This window comes from Astatotilapia calliptera, chromosome 2 (genome assembly GCF_964374335.1).
Source record: "Astatotilapia calliptera chromosome 2, fAstCal68.1, whole genome shotgun sequence".
NCBI classification, from domain to species: domain Eukaryota; kingdom Metazoa; phylum Chordata; class Actinopteri; order Cichliformes; family Cichlidae; genus Astatotilapia; species Astatotilapia calliptera.
In genome coordinates this window covers 32,880,267-32,899,648 of record NC_137423.1, presented here as the reverse complement: position 1 = coordinate 32,899,648, position 19,382 = coordinate 32,880,267, and the positions used below count along the sequence as shown (strand labels likewise).

The following is a 19,382-nucleotide window of genomic DNA, read 5'->3' as shown; positions in this document are numbered from 1 at the left end:
TAAAGCGCACACAATTCAAACATCCAAGAGCCTGAGAGTGAGTAAATTAAGTGCCAGCATTTGTAGCTGAGAGGAAGAAGACTTATACTTGTAATGTAATCCGTTTCTCATCAGTTCCTTCAGTCTTTGTTTCTTTTTGATCTGCTCCTTTCAGTCACCACATGTTGAACACAGTATGATCTAGCGTGTTACCGCTCATCACGAACACATCTGGTTGGGCTTAAGCTTCACTCAGGCTCTTGCCTTTTGAAAATTGGCTCTGTAGCTGATTTGCAACTTCATCTTTAGGCTTTGCTACTTCTTTACCCCCAGTTTTTATGTCACCAAAAAGGGAATTTGTTTGCCCAACAATGACAAAGGTCATTTAATTGACTTTCCAGAAATCTTTTTTTCTGTAGTCTATGTCATTTCTTACATTTTAAAACCTTCTTGCAATTAATGGGATCAATTATGCTTAGAAAAATTGCCAAAACCTTGTTTTTTGTAAACGTTTTATCTAATTAATACATTGAATTTATGTTATCATCATCATTATAAAAGATCCATATTTAATTTAACCTGCCTTGCAATAGATTAATGCATCTCTGCATGTATCCAACACGTAAGACATGTCTGAGTGGTAGGGTGAGAACCTACCCTCAGTATTTCTGACCTCTTTGGAATTTGTCTGTGTGTAATGTTTAATATGAATAATGATTATCTCAACACAAGGAGGGCATTTCTGTCCATTGGTTTGTTTTAAAAGTAGAGTTCGCCGTTTGATTGCAGAGGCAGTAGTTTTTCTTTTCTCTACCTTTTTGTTTGACTGTGTGTTTGATGGTGAAGGTTCCTGCTATTATGGCTTTTATGACTAAATACACTTAAAAAATTCATTTGATATCCATCTACATATGGTGGCTGATTACTGGGAGCGAAGAAGCTTTCCTGCTGTTATTGTGTAATGCTACTTCTCTTAATGCTGGAAGTGGAAAATGAACTTGACACATAAACTGTCTCTTTCTCTCACCAGCACCGGTTATGCCGTTCTGTTTAACCACACAGTATGTATTATGTCTGGACAGCACGAGCTTAACCAGTAATCACCAACAAAATGTCCTTTGTTGGAATATTTCTGCGTTCACTGGTGTTTCAAAACACAGAATAAGTGTTCGTGCTAAGGGAAGCTAAGTGTTGCCTCCAGCTCCTTTCATATTGCAAAGATGACTCTTAGCAGTAATAGGAGTATGTTGCAAAACTCAATTAACACACACTTGATGGCATTAATTACAACAGAAGCTATGAGCTTTTGTAACATGGAGAACATGAATGGACACCTCTAAAGCCGTGGCCAGTAACCACTGATGCTGTGGACCTTTTGCGTGCTTTCATCTTAGACTTCATCACCTCCCAGTGTCACATCAAACATGCGAGACTGAAAGCTGGTGCTGAGTGCACACTTCAGCTTCTTGATTTGGTTACCCAGCATCTGAGGGGGGATGTCAGGCTGCTACGAAATTTATCTAAATTACATTCTAATGAGGCGGCTATAAACACTTCCAAAGCAGCAGGTGATGAGATATTCACTGCTACGACAGAGCATCTCTTCGTTAGCAGTAATTTCAGCGAATGTGCAGAAACAAAAAATGCAAAGAGTAGCACCTTGAAGTTGTAGTCCTTTAAGAAAATGCTATTACTGACATCTGGAGATTATGCGACACCGATGTCTGTGCTTCTAAGCAAGAGCTCTGCTTAACAGCTGCCTGGAGAATTAACTCACTATCCTGCAGTTCTGCAGTGCCACATTTCTGGCTTTAACAGTGCTTGCACTTGTTGCCATTTTTGCTCCTATAATATGCACCCTGCTTGCCTAAGGGAAGCTTACCTTTCCCCCTTAATGTGAAAGACATAATTGAGTGGCAGTGTAGCTCCCAGCGTACACAGCAGGAGGAGGAAATAATATGAAGGCTAATTCAGAAGTCAAAAATCAAACGGATGGATTTAGGGGTCAAAAGGGCAACTGAGTGCAATTATTTAGTGGTGCTGATTAACAGCCAGGTTCGCTGGGGAATTGCAGAAGACTGGTCAATAACATCAGTAACATATGATTAAAAACTCAACTCAAACCAGTGGAAGTCACACGCACTTGTCATGAGCAGGGAGAAGATTTTAAGTTAACTGCTACTGCCACTTGTGAGCTGAGCTGGAGCTTGGAATATGGATGGCCTACTCCTTGACTTGGGCTTGATTGAGGATTTCAAAGTCAAGAAACTTCAAAGCCTTGGCTGGGGAACGTTTAAACGAGCCACAGCCAGCTTTGAATCAGAAAGGAAGCGGGACTAACTACTTACAGTAAACTCTCCCACAGCTTGAAAAGAATGAGCGGGCTAACACTAGTGTAAATAAACACCACAGGGTTAAATCTGTGAAAGGAGGAATTTGGGTGACATGCTGGTGCAAAACTGTAGGAGGCAGCCAAAGTTTGGCAGCGCTCATCTGTAATGCAGACTGTGGACCTGCATTTTCACTGAATTCAAATAGATGGATTCAAAGCAATCACTGGTGCTGTGTTCACCTCAGAGACCTGATGAGATAGATTTTTGTTGCACATGAATGTTAACGATGTCTCCTGAAATGTACTCTTACGCCCAGCCTTTTTGCACAGTAGAGTGACACAAAGGCCAAATGTGCTGTGAGGCCACAGAAATACATCCCTGTTTTTTCTATGTGAAACATCGCAACATCCACCTACAGAACTGCACTTAAACTTCACCGACTCTTCTGCTAAGGTGTTCGTTTCTTTCTGAGTGCAGCACAATTCAATTTATTTGACAAAAATCAAATCATGGCAACACCCATGCACCCCTGGAATGAGTTTAAAGTATGGGCAAATACGTGCACAAAGTTACCTCTAGTCAAGTTATCTCTAACAGTCTACAGGCCAAATACATGAGCCTGAATCGTTATTAAGAATTCAGCAAATTGAGTATCTGCAAATTGAATATTAACAAGTACTGGTTTCACTGCTTGATTCTGCTAATTTAGTGGTCTACCACCTTGATAATACATCCATCCATTTACTGCTTCTCATCCACGTCCAGGTCAAGGGAGCAGCCTAAGTAGGGAAGCCCAGAACTTCCTCTCACTAGCCACCTCTACCACATCATCCGGGGGAACCCCGGGATGTTCCCAGGCCAGCCAAGAGATACAATCTTGGGTCTACCCCAGCACTTCCTCCCAGTAAGACATCCATGAGTCATCAGGTGCTGAAACTACTTTAGCTGGCTCCTTTCGCCTTAAAAATCCACTTTAATAAACATTTAACTTTTCAAGAAAAGTTGTTGAATTGATGTAGAATACAAAATTGGTGTGTTGAGATACACTGAAATGTAGTACCATGGAGCTCTGTGAACGTATACTAGACGTGTCCAACAAATATGAGAGTTGACAGGCTCCTCTCTGACACCAGGACATGCTAATCATTTATTGGCATACAAAATGCTTACTTTCTAAAGTTTTGGAGGCTGCAAGGTTTGCTTTATTTCGACCCCTCCGCCTGTCAGTTTAATTTGCTCTGCGTCAGAAATTTAAGGTGTTATTATACCATCCCACAGTACATAAATGTCCTGACACGGCTGTATGAGTGCAGATCAACCGTCTCCACTAAAGACACACCTAGTATGAGTTAGTCATAGGTTCATTAGTAAACAAATACAAGTTAGAAAAACAATTTCTCTTTAGAAAAGGATTCTAACACAAAAGACACACACATGTGCTCAATACAAACTCATGATAAAAGTTTTTAGGCCAGCTGAATGATGCTGACTCCTTTAGGCCTTTAGTGATGGAATTAGCTCCAGCTTGTGCCTTTCTCTGTTGTTTTTCACCCTGATTCAGCAGTCCCAGTCTTTACTCATGGCCTCTGAAAAAGCTCAGTGGCCACAGGGAATGCCAGCTCATCGACTATTATAATGACGGCCCTCCCTATTGGTCTCCTTCTCTCTCTGCCCTTCTCACCAGCACACTATTCCAATTGTCCCTCTCTTTCTCTCTCTCTCTCTCTTTTTGATCTGTCTTTCAGCCCTTCTTGCAGAATAAAGGCTGTGTATGATGCAATATTTATGGCAGTGAAAGTTCACAGTCAACAAAATTGCCCATTCCCAAGGCAAGAGTGACCGGATTAATGATTTTATTGTGTAGCAAACTGCAAACAAATGTATTATAATAAATGGTGCATGTTGTATGAGACATCTGTGTTCAGACGAGAACAGCTTTAGCAGTAAATCACAATGTTTTAGTCAAATTAGTTGCAGGTTGTGACTCACCGTACTCCACAAACACAGAAGTGAAAAAACACAAAATCGGGGCAGTGCACTGAAATTGTTGGTGATGACCTTATTAGGGACTAACCTTGAGCTTGTCAAAACGTTCAGTGAGGGAGGACACCTGGTGCTCTCTGTGGCGTCCCACGAGCTTGCAGAGGGCACAAATGAGCTGGTCATCCACCAAGCAGTACATGTTGACCTTCTCGTTCTCATGCTCCAGGCAGGTCAAGCCACGGATGTGGGTGTCTGGCACTGGCTCCACCAAGCGGTGGCTGGTGAAGGGCTTCTTGTTGGGGTGTGTTGCACGCAGGCAGCGGTCACAGTACGATACCTCACATGTGACGCAAGTCTTGACGGCCTCGCGTGGCGGATCCTGCTCACAGAACTGGCAGCTGATCCGTGGATCCATTTTAGCAACAACAGCTGGGCTGTGGTTAGCGTTGGTGTGGTTGATGTGATTGGTGTGGTTGGCGTGCTGGTGGGAGTGGCTGGAAGTGGCCGGGCTGCTACGAGCGCTGCCTCCACTTGTGCCACCGCCGCCGCCAATCGTTCCAGCTATTGTACCGCTAATGGTGGCGGTGTAGGGTCGCTGCGGCTGCAGGCGACGGCTCTCGGTGGGAGAATTGGGGCCGCTAAGGGAGGCCTTTTGAAAGCGGTCAATGATGTTCTGCAACGTCACATTGCGCTTAAGGCCCTCCAGGCCGCGGTGATTCAGCGTGATGACGTAACGACAGGTGGGACACTGAAAGGCAGAAATGGATTCGAGGGGCTTGCTGGTGGAGCAGTGAGACACCAGGATGCGGTGAGCACAGTTAAAGCACAGACTGTGGGCACAAGGCAAGAGCAGAGGATCTTCAAACAACTCCAGGCAGATCGGGCAGGTCAGCTCAGACTCCAGTGTTTCCATCTTCAGTTAAACCAATCTAAAGGTGACATCAAATCCCACGGAAGCTGGCCAATTACCTATGTGGAGAATAAATGAAGATATTATCAGTTAAAAAGGCCTCTAATTAGGAATTATATTTCTTCTTGAGCAAGTGAAGGCAAGATAATTTCACTTCTAAAGCACAGACAATTAAAGCATTTTTTTTATTTAACAGGTCATAAAGAAATACACACAAGAACACATTCACCCATTTACCCTGAGCTAGCTGTGAGTGGCTTCATGTAAGTTTGACTGAACTGGACAGATTTAGCAAAAACATCACTATTACACACATTTCCATGTGCTGGTAAATATGACCTCCTCTCCTTGCACAACAACTCATTTCCCTCAGTGGAACCTTTGATGCGATTCCTCTCGCAGAGCTATATAAAAAGAGAGAATACAGGCAGAGGCTGACCGAATCAAAAGAACAGGTTAAAATTAATGGAGTGAACAGCAGAGAAAAGGAGAGACAGATGTCCAGCAGCAGAGGACAGAGAAACTTGTAGAAGGACTTTAACACCTTGACACTTTGTAGCTTTTATAGTAAGATCAGCTTGACTTATCAAGCAACAACTTCAAGGAAATTTTAACTTTTAGCGCATGATCGAAGCAGCAAACGGTGAAAACAGCTAAGCAAGAAAATTGATTTCAGATCCTCCTCCTTGTTCTCCAAGCACTTCAAATCTCAGCACCTTGCGGCCTGCCTATCAAGCTGTCTCCCCTGGGTGGCCTTAAAATCACTGACATGAGAAATCACTAATAACCGCCATCCCTCTCTTCCCCCATGGCTCTCTGTCCTTAAAAAGAAACAAGGCAGGCAGCGTGAAACTGCAGCATTAAACCATGCAACCTCAGGAAGCCGGCAGTGACAATTTCACTGAGCAAGGTTGTTCCTAATAGACTGCCCTCGTCTCCCCCTGTGGTGTTCTGCAGGTTGTAACTAATTATGATGCTCTAAAACACGCTATGAAGAAAGGTCAGGAATCACAAGGGAGACCAAGTAAGATCTAGACAGATCTACCTTAGTCTTCCTCCAACAATGCAAAAAAAAGGGAGAATGTGTTGTGAATGAAACTCATGAGCACGAGTGTTGACAATAAGCGCTTATCAGTAGTTTCATTGAGTAACGGTGCATTCCGCCTGCTGTTTTTCCTAGAATTCCAGGCTTAATAACTATCACTTGACAAAAGTGACTTTAAGCACAGCCTGCCAAACAGCCTTTTTGAAGCACTGACGGCTCTTTGTCGATTCAAACAATGTTATTTGAAACATGGGGGAATATTTTTTAAAGCCTCATAGATGGTTTGGCACAGTGTAAACGGCAAAAGCTTTACAAAGTATTACACATCCCGTTTGACAAATAAAAGTAGGAGTTCCTCACGTGAGAGATACTAAACCAAGCCGACTGTATTGAAACAATTACATGAATATAAATAAGTTGTTGATGCAAGTTCATGTTCTAAAAGCATGCATTGTGATAAGTGCATTTGTTATGAATGCAACCAGTTAAGCTTGAATGCAGAGGGAAAATAAAGTTCACAGCTTCCTGTCAAAGCATATTGAATCGAGGAGTGACCTGTGGCCACCCCGGCCCACATGTAACAACATCAATGTGCAAAGACTCTGTTCTAACTTGGTAGGGTTCAATTAGTATAATTTCTACAGAATTGTAAAATTATGAACCATGCGTAATCTCTGGAAATGGCAAAATAGAACAGCTGAAGATGAGCCAAAAAAACAAAAACAAAACAAACTGAAAAAGGGAGCTCAAAGGCTTAAACTCGTTTGCACTCCCGAAAGTCTCCACCTCTTCTGCGGCACCAGAAACAATGCCCCAACACTGAGCTGCGTTGAAAGCAAACATGATTTAAGCAGTTGTTGCAGTGCCTGGGAAAGGCACTCAGATGAAGAAAGCAGTTATATGCATGCAGCTGCTTTGTTACAAAATTCATTATCTGGAAAAGAAATAAATAACTACCCTCAGCCAATCATGCAGATATTATGCTGATAAAAGGCAAAGGGCATTGTGCTTGTGTGCGAATAAGTTGAGCGTGTATGGGAAAATACATTTCAGGTATGAGTCTCTGAGTATGCTGTAGTTACATGTGTACATGCACCTAATATCCTCCTGCAATATTTCACCTTGGCTGTTATTTATCAGGTACTGTATGAGGTTGTTATCGCATCGCCCAGCCGTATCTGGTATAAAGAAAAAGCATGTTTAGCAGCGAGGCACCACTGAGTGCACCAACATAATGTTTGGCTTTGTCATGCCAACAGCAGAACAAATTTATCTCCAGCGTATCAGGTTGATAACAAAAAAGGTAGATTACTGGAAATATCTAGAGAAATGGGATGTAGGGAGAAGGTTATGCAGTGAGGCAAGGACAATTTCCAACTTCCAGAACCTGTTGATGGCAGTGAAGGTTGCTGGCCTCAAATGACAAATGGGACATAAGTCTTTAGCTTTGACGCTATATATAACAGCCAGTTACAAATCACAGCTGACCTTTTTATTTATGATTTGATAGAAATATTAAATATACAAGTTTTACTGCTTTCTACTAGTAATCTTAATTCAGAATAGTTGTAAATAAATTTAAAAGCAGATTAGTTCTGAGAACAGACACGGGGTAAGCAACAGATCAGCTGCACTGACTGTTTCAGTGGTATAAATCAACATCAGGAAACATCAGGGTGCAAACATTCATTAAGTGGCTCTGCACAGACATGCACAGATGATCAGTCACAGCAGATCATCTGCCTCCATCTCGCCATGTACCTAGCATGCACTTCTGTCACACTGTCCTCCTTCACTACACCTCAAACCTCCTCTGAGATCTTTCTCTTTTCCTCCTGGCTGACAGCTCCATATTCTGCATCTTCTTCATCCAGTGTATCCACTATCCCTCCTCTGCACATGTCCAAACCCTCTCAGCCTTACCTCTGTACTTTGTCTCCAAACTGCTCAACCTGAGCCGTCACACTCATTTCTAATCTTGTCCATCCTGCTCACCCCCAGTGAAATTCTTAACACCTTCTACTCGGCCCGCTCAGATTTTGCCTCCTGTCTTATCATATATCAGTATTATCATTAGTAGTAGTATATAATCAATCAGGATAGCTGTTACTGCATTTCATCCTTTTTCATCAGTAGTATTTGACAAATTAAACTAAGGAGAAGTCACACAACAGGCACGGTTCCTTTCTCACTGAAATAAACTACAAGTCACTCTGCAAAGATGCTTTAGGAATGTAAATCTGTCAAGAGAGCTGTATAATAACTAACAAAAGAAAATTGGTTTTCAGATACTAATCAATACTAACAGCAAATCGGATTAGATACTCATTTGCAACAGTATTGACACCAACAGTGTTGCCTTCGCCTCCTCCAGATGATACAGTTTCACACTTCACCACTGCAGACAAGCAGGCACGCGGTCCCTCCTCTCACTAGCAGCTCAAGTAGTAATAAAATGATAATGATAATGCGGGAGCAGCAAACGTTATCAGTCTTGCCTGTCGGTAACATTAATGGATGGTTTTCACTTAACCGGACAAACATTTGTATGTATCTAAAAAGTGCTATGCTCTCTTAAAATCCCATTCTAAAGCTGAGAAAAGTCTACCAGCAACTAGAGAGAAGAGGCACTTGCTAAATCTGATTTGATCAGCAACAAAATCTACTGCCGAGTCACCAGAATCAGTCAGACAGCATTATCCAATTTTTACTTAAAAAAAGCCTCTTAATTCTTTTTATTCTTTTCCCCTTTTTTTGGTATAAAAATATTGCGTATTGCACATGTTCCTGGGCATCAGTTTCGACTTTGAAATTCTAGCACCGTGACATCCATAAAACAGAGTCTGAACCCTCAATTATTGAGCACATCAGATCGCATATGAGTGCATGACCATTAAACTGCGTATTTTATCAACATTTAATTCAACTGTTGACTGAATCAGCAGTGTCACTTTATTCCCTGGGACAGAGCTCAGCAGTGTTCCTTATGCTGATGCTAATGTGACTGTGTTTAACGGAGCATGGTGTTATAATTAACACCAAGCTTTAACACACCATCAACAGCCCCATTAAGCTTTAGCTATGTCACTCTGGGGAAACAATGCTGGCTATGATGGGAGTCTCTAAGGGACTCAATTCCTAGCCTCATGGTAAATGCGGCTGCTCTGCAGACAGGCTGGCATACACACACACACACACACACACACACACACACACACACACACACACACACACACACACACACACACACACACACACACACACACACACACACACAGATGCACGTACACAAACATCCACAAAATCATAAGCACACACAGCCAGAGCTCCACATTTACAAGCACAAACTCTCTCTGTCTTGTTGTCTCTCTTCATCTGCCATTCTTGTTAAGGTGAAGTGTCCCATCTGGAAGGAGAACAGCTTGAGCTAGTGCTTCAACAAAAACACTCATATCACAGGCATACACGCACAGTACCGCACAAACCCAAATAAGCACATGTGCACAAAGGCACAAACCTGTTAGGCACTTATCCTGATCTACTACAGTGCGTGTTGTAGCAAAATCTTTTAGTCTTGCTCAGAGCTTTTATTAATGAAGTGAATGAAAAAGAGAAAAAAGAAAAAATGGATGCAACTGATGACTCATTAATCTGCCTAGAGAGATCATTTGATTTAGTATGTGTTTAAAGGCAGACTGAATTTTTCATCTACATATACGTAAAACCTGTTCCCACGCATTCAGATCCAGCGTTCATGTGGGAGAAGACATAACCTGAAAGAAATGCCCCAAAATAGCAACCACTGACATCACGCTCGCTTTATGTCGCGTCATAATCTGACACTAAAACAACAAAGGAGGCTGTTTATTTAAAAGCGCAGGTTTCACACATCAGTATGGAGAGATGACACTTGTGGAACAAAGATGATTATCCTTGTACAAACAATTTACTGGTAAAAACTAAATTGCTCCCCCGTGAACTGTAGCAGCACAGCTGCAGAGCCAAAACGGGAGCTTAATGGACACTTGATGATGATGGAACGAAGGGGTAATAGATAAAAACAATCACCACACGTAGACCTTTCCCCTAAGGGCAAAAATGCATATCCACTGCAGCGCTTATAAAGACACAAAGGAAAGGCGCGAGCGAGACAGATGCTAGACATCTATCAAACACTTTCTTTGAGAATGAGAGCAGAATGAGAGACAGATGTGGACACCACAGACGAGCGGTCGTTATTATGTTTATAACGACGCTACTTTCTGGTGTCATTCAAATCTAGCAGAGCGTCACCTCCTTGCAAATATGGAGAGAAAACATGCTAATGACAGATGCAATCAAACATATATTATTTATATATATATATATATATATATATATATATATATATATAAAAAAAAATCATAATAAGATGCTCTTCTAGCTCTCGGTTCCTACTCCAGTGCAAGCTGCTTTCACTGATGCAACTGACACACTGTGACAATCTGCAGTGAATCGCCACTTTTCATTGTCAGATTGACAGTGTTTACAAAACCCGCACACCCCCACACAATCCCCCACCTGCACTCCCGCTACTCTCTGTACTATAAGTGTCCCTTGAATCTATCTATCACCAGAGGCTGTTGATCACAGGCTTATCGCAGCGAAAGGAAGCGGAGCAGAAAAATCACATGGTTGAGGTTTGAGGCTCCAGAGAGCAAGACAGCAGTAAACAACAACACCAGGGGTTCAGCGGTCTTCCTTTTGGAAGGGCTTTAGAAAACACATCGTGAGACACTGGCATGTTTATCCCCGTGGGATGCTGGAGAAAAAAAAAGAAAAAAGAAAAGAAACCCACAACATGTGCATGGCAACAATGCTGTCACATCACAAAAAACTTTCCTAATGATTAGAAATGGTTCTCAAAACCCTTTTGCTAATCGCTTATACTGCTTGGAAAAAGAGTAGGAGGGAGAAAAGTTCAAGCTCACTGCAAAGTGGAGGAGGGTGAATAGTTTGATAAGTTACCCATTTGAATTGCATTAGAAGGCTTAGAGTTATATATTATCGTGTGTGGCTGCTTTGACAGACAGATGGGTGCCTTCGACACGGCATTCTCGGCATCAGCTCGGCTAATCTGACTCAATGACCTGGACCTTTCACCTGTGTTTGTGGTATTAGTGCCTTTTATGGCATTTTAATGCAGCTAGATGATAAATAATGTTTTTGTCTGTGATTCAGTCCACCCAAGAAAATTATACTTTAGTTTTGGAAGGAAAATGAAGAAGGAAAATAGCTTAAACGTGGCACAACAAGGTGGAAGCTTGATCTCTCTCTCTCTCTGGCTCTGCATAGTGCCTTTCTCACGTCAACAAGGACATTTCATTCATGACTTTTACGGCGTAACCAAATGTCACGCCTGGAGCCAACACGCGTGTTTTTACAGAGAATGACTGGCCTGTTTGTGCGGTGCTAAATCACAAAGCCCCACACACTTTGGCGAGGCTGCACAAATCAGCAGGACGGAAAACAGTAACCCAACATAACACGGCTGTATGACTGCTTTCATTAGTGGCAGTGTTAGCAAACACAACTCTCAGGCCCTTCCCATGGCATTTACCATAATCACCTCAGCTAAGCATTTAAACCAAAACGAAACAGGACTTTGTTTGAGTAGATTCAGTGGAATTCAGTTGCATTAGTGGACTGAAATCCTGACATTTTAGTGGGCAATTAATTTTAACAGGGTTAAAAAATACCCCACGCATAAGACACATGTCACGACCGGTTACTGATGACTTGTGCCAGAAATCAAGAGACTTATTCATTATTTTAGAAAAAGGAAATACGGCAGCTCCAAATGTAAGAGCCCTCAAGTTGACCTGAACACACCAAAACTGTACATATGATTATATAAGTGGGATCAAGCAACACATGCCATGTGCTTCAGTGAGCTTCTTCTTGGGATAATAATAAATATTTAGACCATCAAGTCCAGCCTTCATTTTTATCATGTTTTCATCCCTTCTTCTTCTGACTCTCACTCTTCCGCCCACCTCCACAGGCTCAGTTTTTCCTCTCTCTTCCTCCCTTTCATTCCTGCTTTTTCCTCTCTGCAGCAGACCTCAGGAGCAGGCCGGTTTCATCAAACATGTGATTCCTATTCATAGAATGTAAACAGTAATCCAGCCAAGCTGGTGTTTCCATTTCACATTCAGTACAGTTGAGCAGACGGACTTAAACTTAACCCCCTCACTGCTACAGCTGAGACAGCAACGACTCCAGAACAAAATAAATCTACGTCACTTCTCTGTGGGTCTATCCATCCCGACTGGTAAACGTGTTCAGCAAGGAGCCTACATCCACAAAGTGAATACTACACAGCAATTATTTTAATCTCAAAATTTGGCTCAAATGCAAAACCAATATTTTTTATTTGAATCACTTTTTAATTGCTTATCAAGCACCTGACAGGCCTCAAATTCAGCCAGCACAGGGCACCAGTAAGGGCAGTAGCTCACTGCCAGTTAACTTTTCCCATTCCCAGTTTACCAATGTTAGTCCTTTGTTTGAGGAAAATATGCCTGGGACTCAGAGAAGAGGTTATCACAGTTCACCTCACTAACCCTCAGCGGATCTTGTGGAAACTCATTATTAATACTTTATGGAATAAGTCATAATAGTGCCAGCATTTCAGCATAAATTAAGCCGGTAGCATTGAAAAACGGTGTTTAGCTTAGTTATTAATGTGCTTAATGGCATCCAAATTAAGTTGCAGACATTGGTATAATTTGTCATTAGTAACAGCATATACTAATAGCATGTACTGCAGATATAGAACATTTGTCAACACAGCATGTCTTTGTGTGTAGAAGAGGAAGAAATAGGGCTAAAAGGTGAAAATGCGGTATGTTTTTTAATGCAATTTAACTGTTATTTTTCATTTCCTGTTCTTATACACTTTTATCAAACTATTTTATTATCTTTCTTTAGGATTTGTCATTTGTTCACCTACCTGTAGGACAGAGGAATCGGTAGAGCCTGAAACACGCATCGTTAGATTGTAATGTATGGGGTACTTTGACGGACTAGAATAGTCCCATAATGTTAGGAATAAGACACAGGGATACCACAGCCAAATGTTCTTTGCTGGTGTTGTCACAGTCGGGGAATTTGTCATAGTGCTACTGAAGAAGCTAAAACAAGCTTGCATTTTAATCCAAAACATAATCTTTTCCTAAATCCAATCGGTAAGTTTTTTGACCTAAGCCTAACCAGACACGAGTCCTAGATGGGACACAAACACTTGTATTCTGGAATAAAGTCCATTAGTTTAGGCCACTACTACACCATCTGTCTCCTAACGTGGTGTACTTTGTCAATCAGATGCTACACTGAAGTATCAGTGTTTGACTAGTGTTTGTTTTATCCATATGGTAAAATGCTGGTTAATGTTGACTGGCCTGGGTGCACATGTTTCAGCAGCACTCATTTTCATTACCATATTTGTTTTGCTGTCAGCGGTGCTGATGAGGGCTCTATTGTGTGAAGGACATTTACTGATGCAAGACACTGAAAATAAAACAAACAATCAACTCTTGTGAAGTCCAAGCCTGAGCCAGACTTGCTAATTGGTTTAATGTATTTATACATGAAAGCAGACTGAAATGAGATTTTCACAGAGTTGTGACAGTGAATAGAGCACACCTCCTATCCTTAACTCTCTGCTTAATACTTCTGCCTGTTACAGCTTGGCAGCCTGTGGGTAATAAAGTTAATAGTGTCAGACGTCGTCTCATCAGCTCTCCGAGGCTCTTTTGCTGTGGTAGAGAGCCTTATCAGGCCTCAACACAACACTGGAGCAACCAGGCCCCTGCCTCTCTTCATGCTGCTTCCATTATTCATGTGCATTTGCCCAGGTGAGAACAAACCCAAGGATCAGAAGTTGGCAGAACAGCTTATTAGATATTTAGACGCAGTGGCATGTGGTGAGAGCAAAGACGAAATAGAGAGAGCACTGAAAAAAATAATCAGTGGTATAAACGTAAAAAAATTATTGTAATCGGTTGCACGAAATTAAGTTATGTTTGGTTAACCTTAGTTTTTTATGTTATACCTGCACACATTTTTCTGGTAACACAAACATGACTTTTTTATGTTGTTGTTATGTTTTTCATTCCAGTCAAATATTTATAGAAACCACTTGTTTATCAGACATGAACTTTTTGTGTTAATTGTATTGGACTACTATGTGTTATATTGACAAGATTATTTTATGGTAAGCTTATTTTATTTTATAACAAATTTCTAATATATAATATATAATATAATATAGTATATAATTGAGTGTTCAATAAATAAAACTAAATTAAGGCTGATCCTATTGTATGTACTGTACACTTTCTCTTCAATCAAAGAAATAAGCAAAACATTTTTGAACAATGACCTGTATTTTTGAAAATACTACACAGTTGTAACAATGGACTTTCAATTCAGGCTTCCAAAATATACATGAGTCATATTTGTACAATGCATCTCTTGAAAAACATTCCACAACATTCCTCAAAGTTATCTGCTGTAACCTGAATTCAACATTGTGGGGCCTTATGACATCGCGCTTATGTAAAAAATAGTTTTTTAAATGTAAGAGCCATAAGGTAATATGGCAACAGGGGTGTAATTATTAAAATGACACAAAGAAGAGACTTAAAATAACATTATAACCCACAGGCACACAACCAAGAGACCTAAACTGATTAGTATTGGCTTGCTTCTATCACTAAACATCACAATCACTAATACTAGACGATGCAATCTGTTTGTAGTGGTGCACCTTGGGGAAAAAAATTGCAAACTGGTGAAATTGGTGCAAGGCACCATTTCCATTGAGAAAAATGGACATTCAAAGTTTGAATTTTTTTTTAAAAGAGTCATGGCTTGAAAAGTGAAAACTGCAGTAATAAAGGCCCCAAGTTGAAAAGTGCCAGAAAAATAAGTTTCACTATGTCCTGCAACTTTACCAGTGCTGGCTTAAAAGAAAGGATGGTACATATTTGAAGAGGTAAACATGTTGTTCCCACATCATAACTGGAAAACTGTTCAATTGTACAGTCTGGTCCTGAAAACCTGGGCCTTCTTTGAAAGGCTGTTTCTTTTGAGCTCCATAACCAGTTTCTATAATACCTCAAAGGTATACTTTTCCAGTGGGTAGGTGAGGTTCAAAGTGTACATTAGTCCAAACAGCATTGCAGCTGCTAGGGTATAGTTATCCAAATCCTGCCAGACTCTCTGGCCTTCAAGGACTATCCCGATGTCCTCAGGGCTGCCATTGGCATCTCTTGACTTTATGATGTAAATTCCCATGGTTGTTTCCTTATTAGATCGTTGGATAATGGCTTCATCTTTGGCCTAGAAAATGCAGAATTCCAAAATTTAATTAAACAGAACACTGGTCAAAGAACATTATACCAAATCTTATTTTAATCTGTGTCACTATTCCAAAAAATGTTAACATTAACACATTAGGTGAACAAAAATGGATTCATTACAGCATGTGATTTGAGTCCTCAGAATGCTTAAAAAGGTAATGAAGTGAAATCTCCATGCAAAGAAGCAGAATACTGTCAGAGCACAGAGAGGTGTTCAACTATCAACTCCACACATAGAAAAATGCAGGTAAAAGAAAAAGAAAAAAAAACGCACCCATGGTAAGTTGTGAAAATCCCAGGTGATTTTCAACATACTCCTGGCATAGAGTGACAAGCAGCATTTTGTTAAAATTATTATTTTCCCTAAAGTGTATACACAAATTAATTTTTTTCTTACCTGGGCCGTGGGCTCCAGAATGTTCTGAAGTCTTCTTCCTATTTGTCCTCCTCGCCTTTTGAAGACCTTTATTAGTTTGTCAGATAGCACATCTATCTGCGAGAGTAATCTGGACTGCAGTGGCATGGTGGTAATGCGCTTAAACTCTGCATTTATCTAAAAAGAGAAGTTGTCACATAAAAATGCTGTCAAAATCTCAAATCTCACAAGGTTACATCCACACAAAGTTATATTACTATTTATTAGCTATGGGTCCCATGTTGCTGAGCAGTTCCATAGTTGCCCTTACTTCCAAACCACCCAAAGCCTGTTTGCAACCACAGCAGTTGCCTCCTTCTGGCCATTTTGCAGTTTTGCCAAATGACCCAGAAACTACATCTATTATTGTCATATACACATCAAGGTCTTTCATTAATACTTAGTTAAATTAGTTAATTTGACCTTTCCAGAAAATTTACCTTACAGAATGTGAGATAACATATGCAAATCTTCACTAGTAAATAAAATAATGTTATTAAAACCTTAACAGTAACACCTCTACATAACAGCGCTAGAGAATTGTTCTGAAGCAACACCAATCTGCCCTTCAGCAGGGATAAGCACCATATATCGATACAGAAAAAATAAATTTAACATATTTATATTGTCATTATTTTTATCTCTTTAAGCCCTCCTCTCAGTCTCTCTATAAATCAGTTAAAATAATTTGTTGGGTTTTTGTGTGTCTTTAACATGTTATCAGTAGATTACATTCACTGCCCCAGAACATGAAATAAAGCCCCACGTCATGCACTTCCTCTCCTAATGAGTACTGCATAGGTGTCATGCCCTAAATAAACCGACTTTAGTGAAGACACCCCCCCCCCCAACACACACAGAGCCCACCCCATGGCAAACTAGCTTATTTAACTGTATAACTAAAACATTTTAGGTACAACCAGTTAACTAAATGGACACAAGTTTGTTAGTCTGTATTCACTGAGAAAAAACAAGCGGATGTGACTGGGCACACACTGAAAAAAAGCTAATGCACATAATATTGTCCCGCAGCTTAAGCTAGCATTATCGTTAGTTAACTTAAGGAATGACTTGTTTTTTCCATTATGTTGCTCAACAGCAATTCATGAGAAAAACTTCCCCATCTAATGGATGTTCTCTTCGTTTCCTCTCAAACATGTAGTTTTCAGTTTACCTTGACAAAGTAAAGCTCAGCACCAAACGTAAACGAAGCGAAGACAAAAAATGGCGGACCGCCACAGTGAATTTTCCCTCGCAAAACACACCCTGGGGGGTGGAGTTTCAACAGAAAACATAACTATTTTCTGTTATTTTGATATGACTGGTTTTAAAAGACTGAACATCCTTCTAAAACAAGTGAAAGGCGTGAGACTTAATTATGTTTAGACCAAAAATATAAATGATTCATGTTGGATATATTTACTGTATTTTTACTAATTTAACAACCTCATCATTGCATTAGTCGCTTTATGCTATAGCATTACGCTTACATTAGCTTGAAGCTCAAGGTCGTCATTTTATTTAATTTCTTTTTCTGGGCTTACAAACAGGACACACAACATTTAGATAACCGTTACACTGAATCTTGGGTCTGTGTTGAGTCTTCCAGCTGCTGACTACAGAAGCTAGATTGACCTTTCAGCATGTTTATAGCGGCTGTGGCTATGTGCTGGTAATGTTACCGTGTGTGAGCAGTCACATTGGCAGCAGACATGTTTCAACAAACTAGTCATATCCCGGCCCTACATTAGCTTGTTTAATGGTTAAGACACTGCAGGTACCACCACTTACTACAGACACCGATGCAAGTTTGTAATAGTCTGTTAATTTAGACTGAAAGAATATAGAAACAATATTAACTCACATTATATATGTTAATTACTAATTTGCTTATCGCATAATTTCGGTTACCATTAGCTAACTGGAGCTAGCTAACATTGGCCTCTCATGGTTTTCGATAAACAGCCCACATACCTGTAAAATAACAACACCCAGTAAAAGTCCACATATATAAAGGGTCTACACTCGTTCTCACTGGTGTGTTAGCTTTAAAATCTTATTTACCTTCAAGTGTAAAACTCCAGATGGTAGTAGATTTTCCAAAGCGAGAGAGAAAAATGGCGGACAGCGCAGCCGATTTTTCCTTTCCAGGGGGCGGAGCTTGAGGATAAAACACGACTAACTTGTTTCTTTTCAACATGATTTGTTCTAAAAGAATCAATATTCTTAAAGAATATGTGAAAATTAAAAGACAAAAATATGTTTAGATGTGAAATTTAAATTAGTCATGCTGGATATATGAAATAATTCTATGCAAATTCAACAACCACCCTATTGCATTTTTTTCAGTGAGGGAACAGAGATACCACTAACAGTCAACAAAAGCAGAAATATAATAAGTAAGCAGGGTTCAATCCACTCGCAAGTGTTTATGTTGTTAACGACTGACCTTGACAATCAGGCTCATGAGGCAAGAAGCTGGTCTGTCTTATCCTCACTGTGTTATTTAGTTTCAGTACCCTCTTCTCCCCACCTTACTTTAAAAAAACAAAAGTTTTAAATTCTGAAATATACTTTCTTCTCATTTTCAAAGCCAGTTCCCTGGAAACACTGCGAAGGGTTCTGTTTTATCTTTTAGGACTTACCAGCAATCCACAATAATGAATATCTTGGAGTGAAACAATGCCCCATACATGCATTCGTGAAACAAAAATGACGCAAAACGAGTGAATGATTCATAGGCACACAATGCAGAATCCAAGGAAATCTATTGTTCTTCCAAGTTTGTCTGCTAGAAAGCAAACAAACTTGCCTCCGCTGACACTTGACACCAATTCTTCTTCAATTTTTCTATATTTTTATTTGACTCTGTGCGTGTGTATATATGTGCGCAACAGCACAGTGCCAAGTTAATGGCTAACCTTTTACTGGAATTTTCTATAAATATGGTAATTTACTTCACACCGTGTGAAAAAGCAATCTACGCACCACATAAGCGACACTCTGAGTTTGTGAAAAGAGGATCTTTTATGCTGGAAATTGCATTCTTGGCCCCTGTATACCTATATGAGACTGGAAAAACTGTCAAGAAAACAATAGGCCTCTGTATGAAGATTGACGATATATTTGTGAAAAGTTTTCCCATTGTGAAAACAGCTGACAGCTTAAAGCGCATGCTATTTGTGCTCTAAATGAGAAGGATAAGCGATCCGTAAGGTGCCGGCCACTTTATCAACATCTTGTCAAGCTATACCAGTAAATGATGTTATCCGTGCTGTTGTTATTGATTCTAGTAGTCAGATACCCAGGT

At 40.3% G+C, this 19,382-nt stretch overlaps 2 protein-coding genes across 6 annotated transcripts in view; both read right to left on the bottom strand.

Annotated features, from left to right (window-relative positions):
• The window catches only part of mid2 (midline 2), a 175,477-nt gene that overhangs the window by 82,249 nt on the left and 73,846 nt on the right, over window positions 1-19,382 (bottom strand). For all 5 annotated transcript variants that reach the window (XM_026142972.2, XM_026142964.2, XM_080289240.1 and 2 more), the window contains one exon: window positions 4,387-5,264. In XM_026142972.2, the coding sequence (XP_025998757.1) occupies window positions 4,387-5,208 (822 nt within the window). In that variant the 5' untranslated portion in view covers window positions 5,209-5,264. The remainder of the gene's footprint in view (window positions 1-4,386; window positions 5,265-19,382) is intronic.
• Window positions 14,661-18,177, bottom strand: LOC145420225 (uncharacterized). The gene is made up of 3 exons (XM_080289255.1): window positions 18,137-18,177; window positions 16,055-16,210; window positions 14,661-15,637 (listed from the first exon to the last, which is right to left on the bottom strand). Exons 2-3 carry the CDS (start codon window positions 16,178-16,180, stop codon window positions 15,404-15,406), a joined length of 360 nt encoding a protein of 119 aa, XP_080145381.1. The 5' UTR covers window positions 16,181-16,210; window positions 18,137-18,177; the 3' UTR covers window positions 14,661-15,403.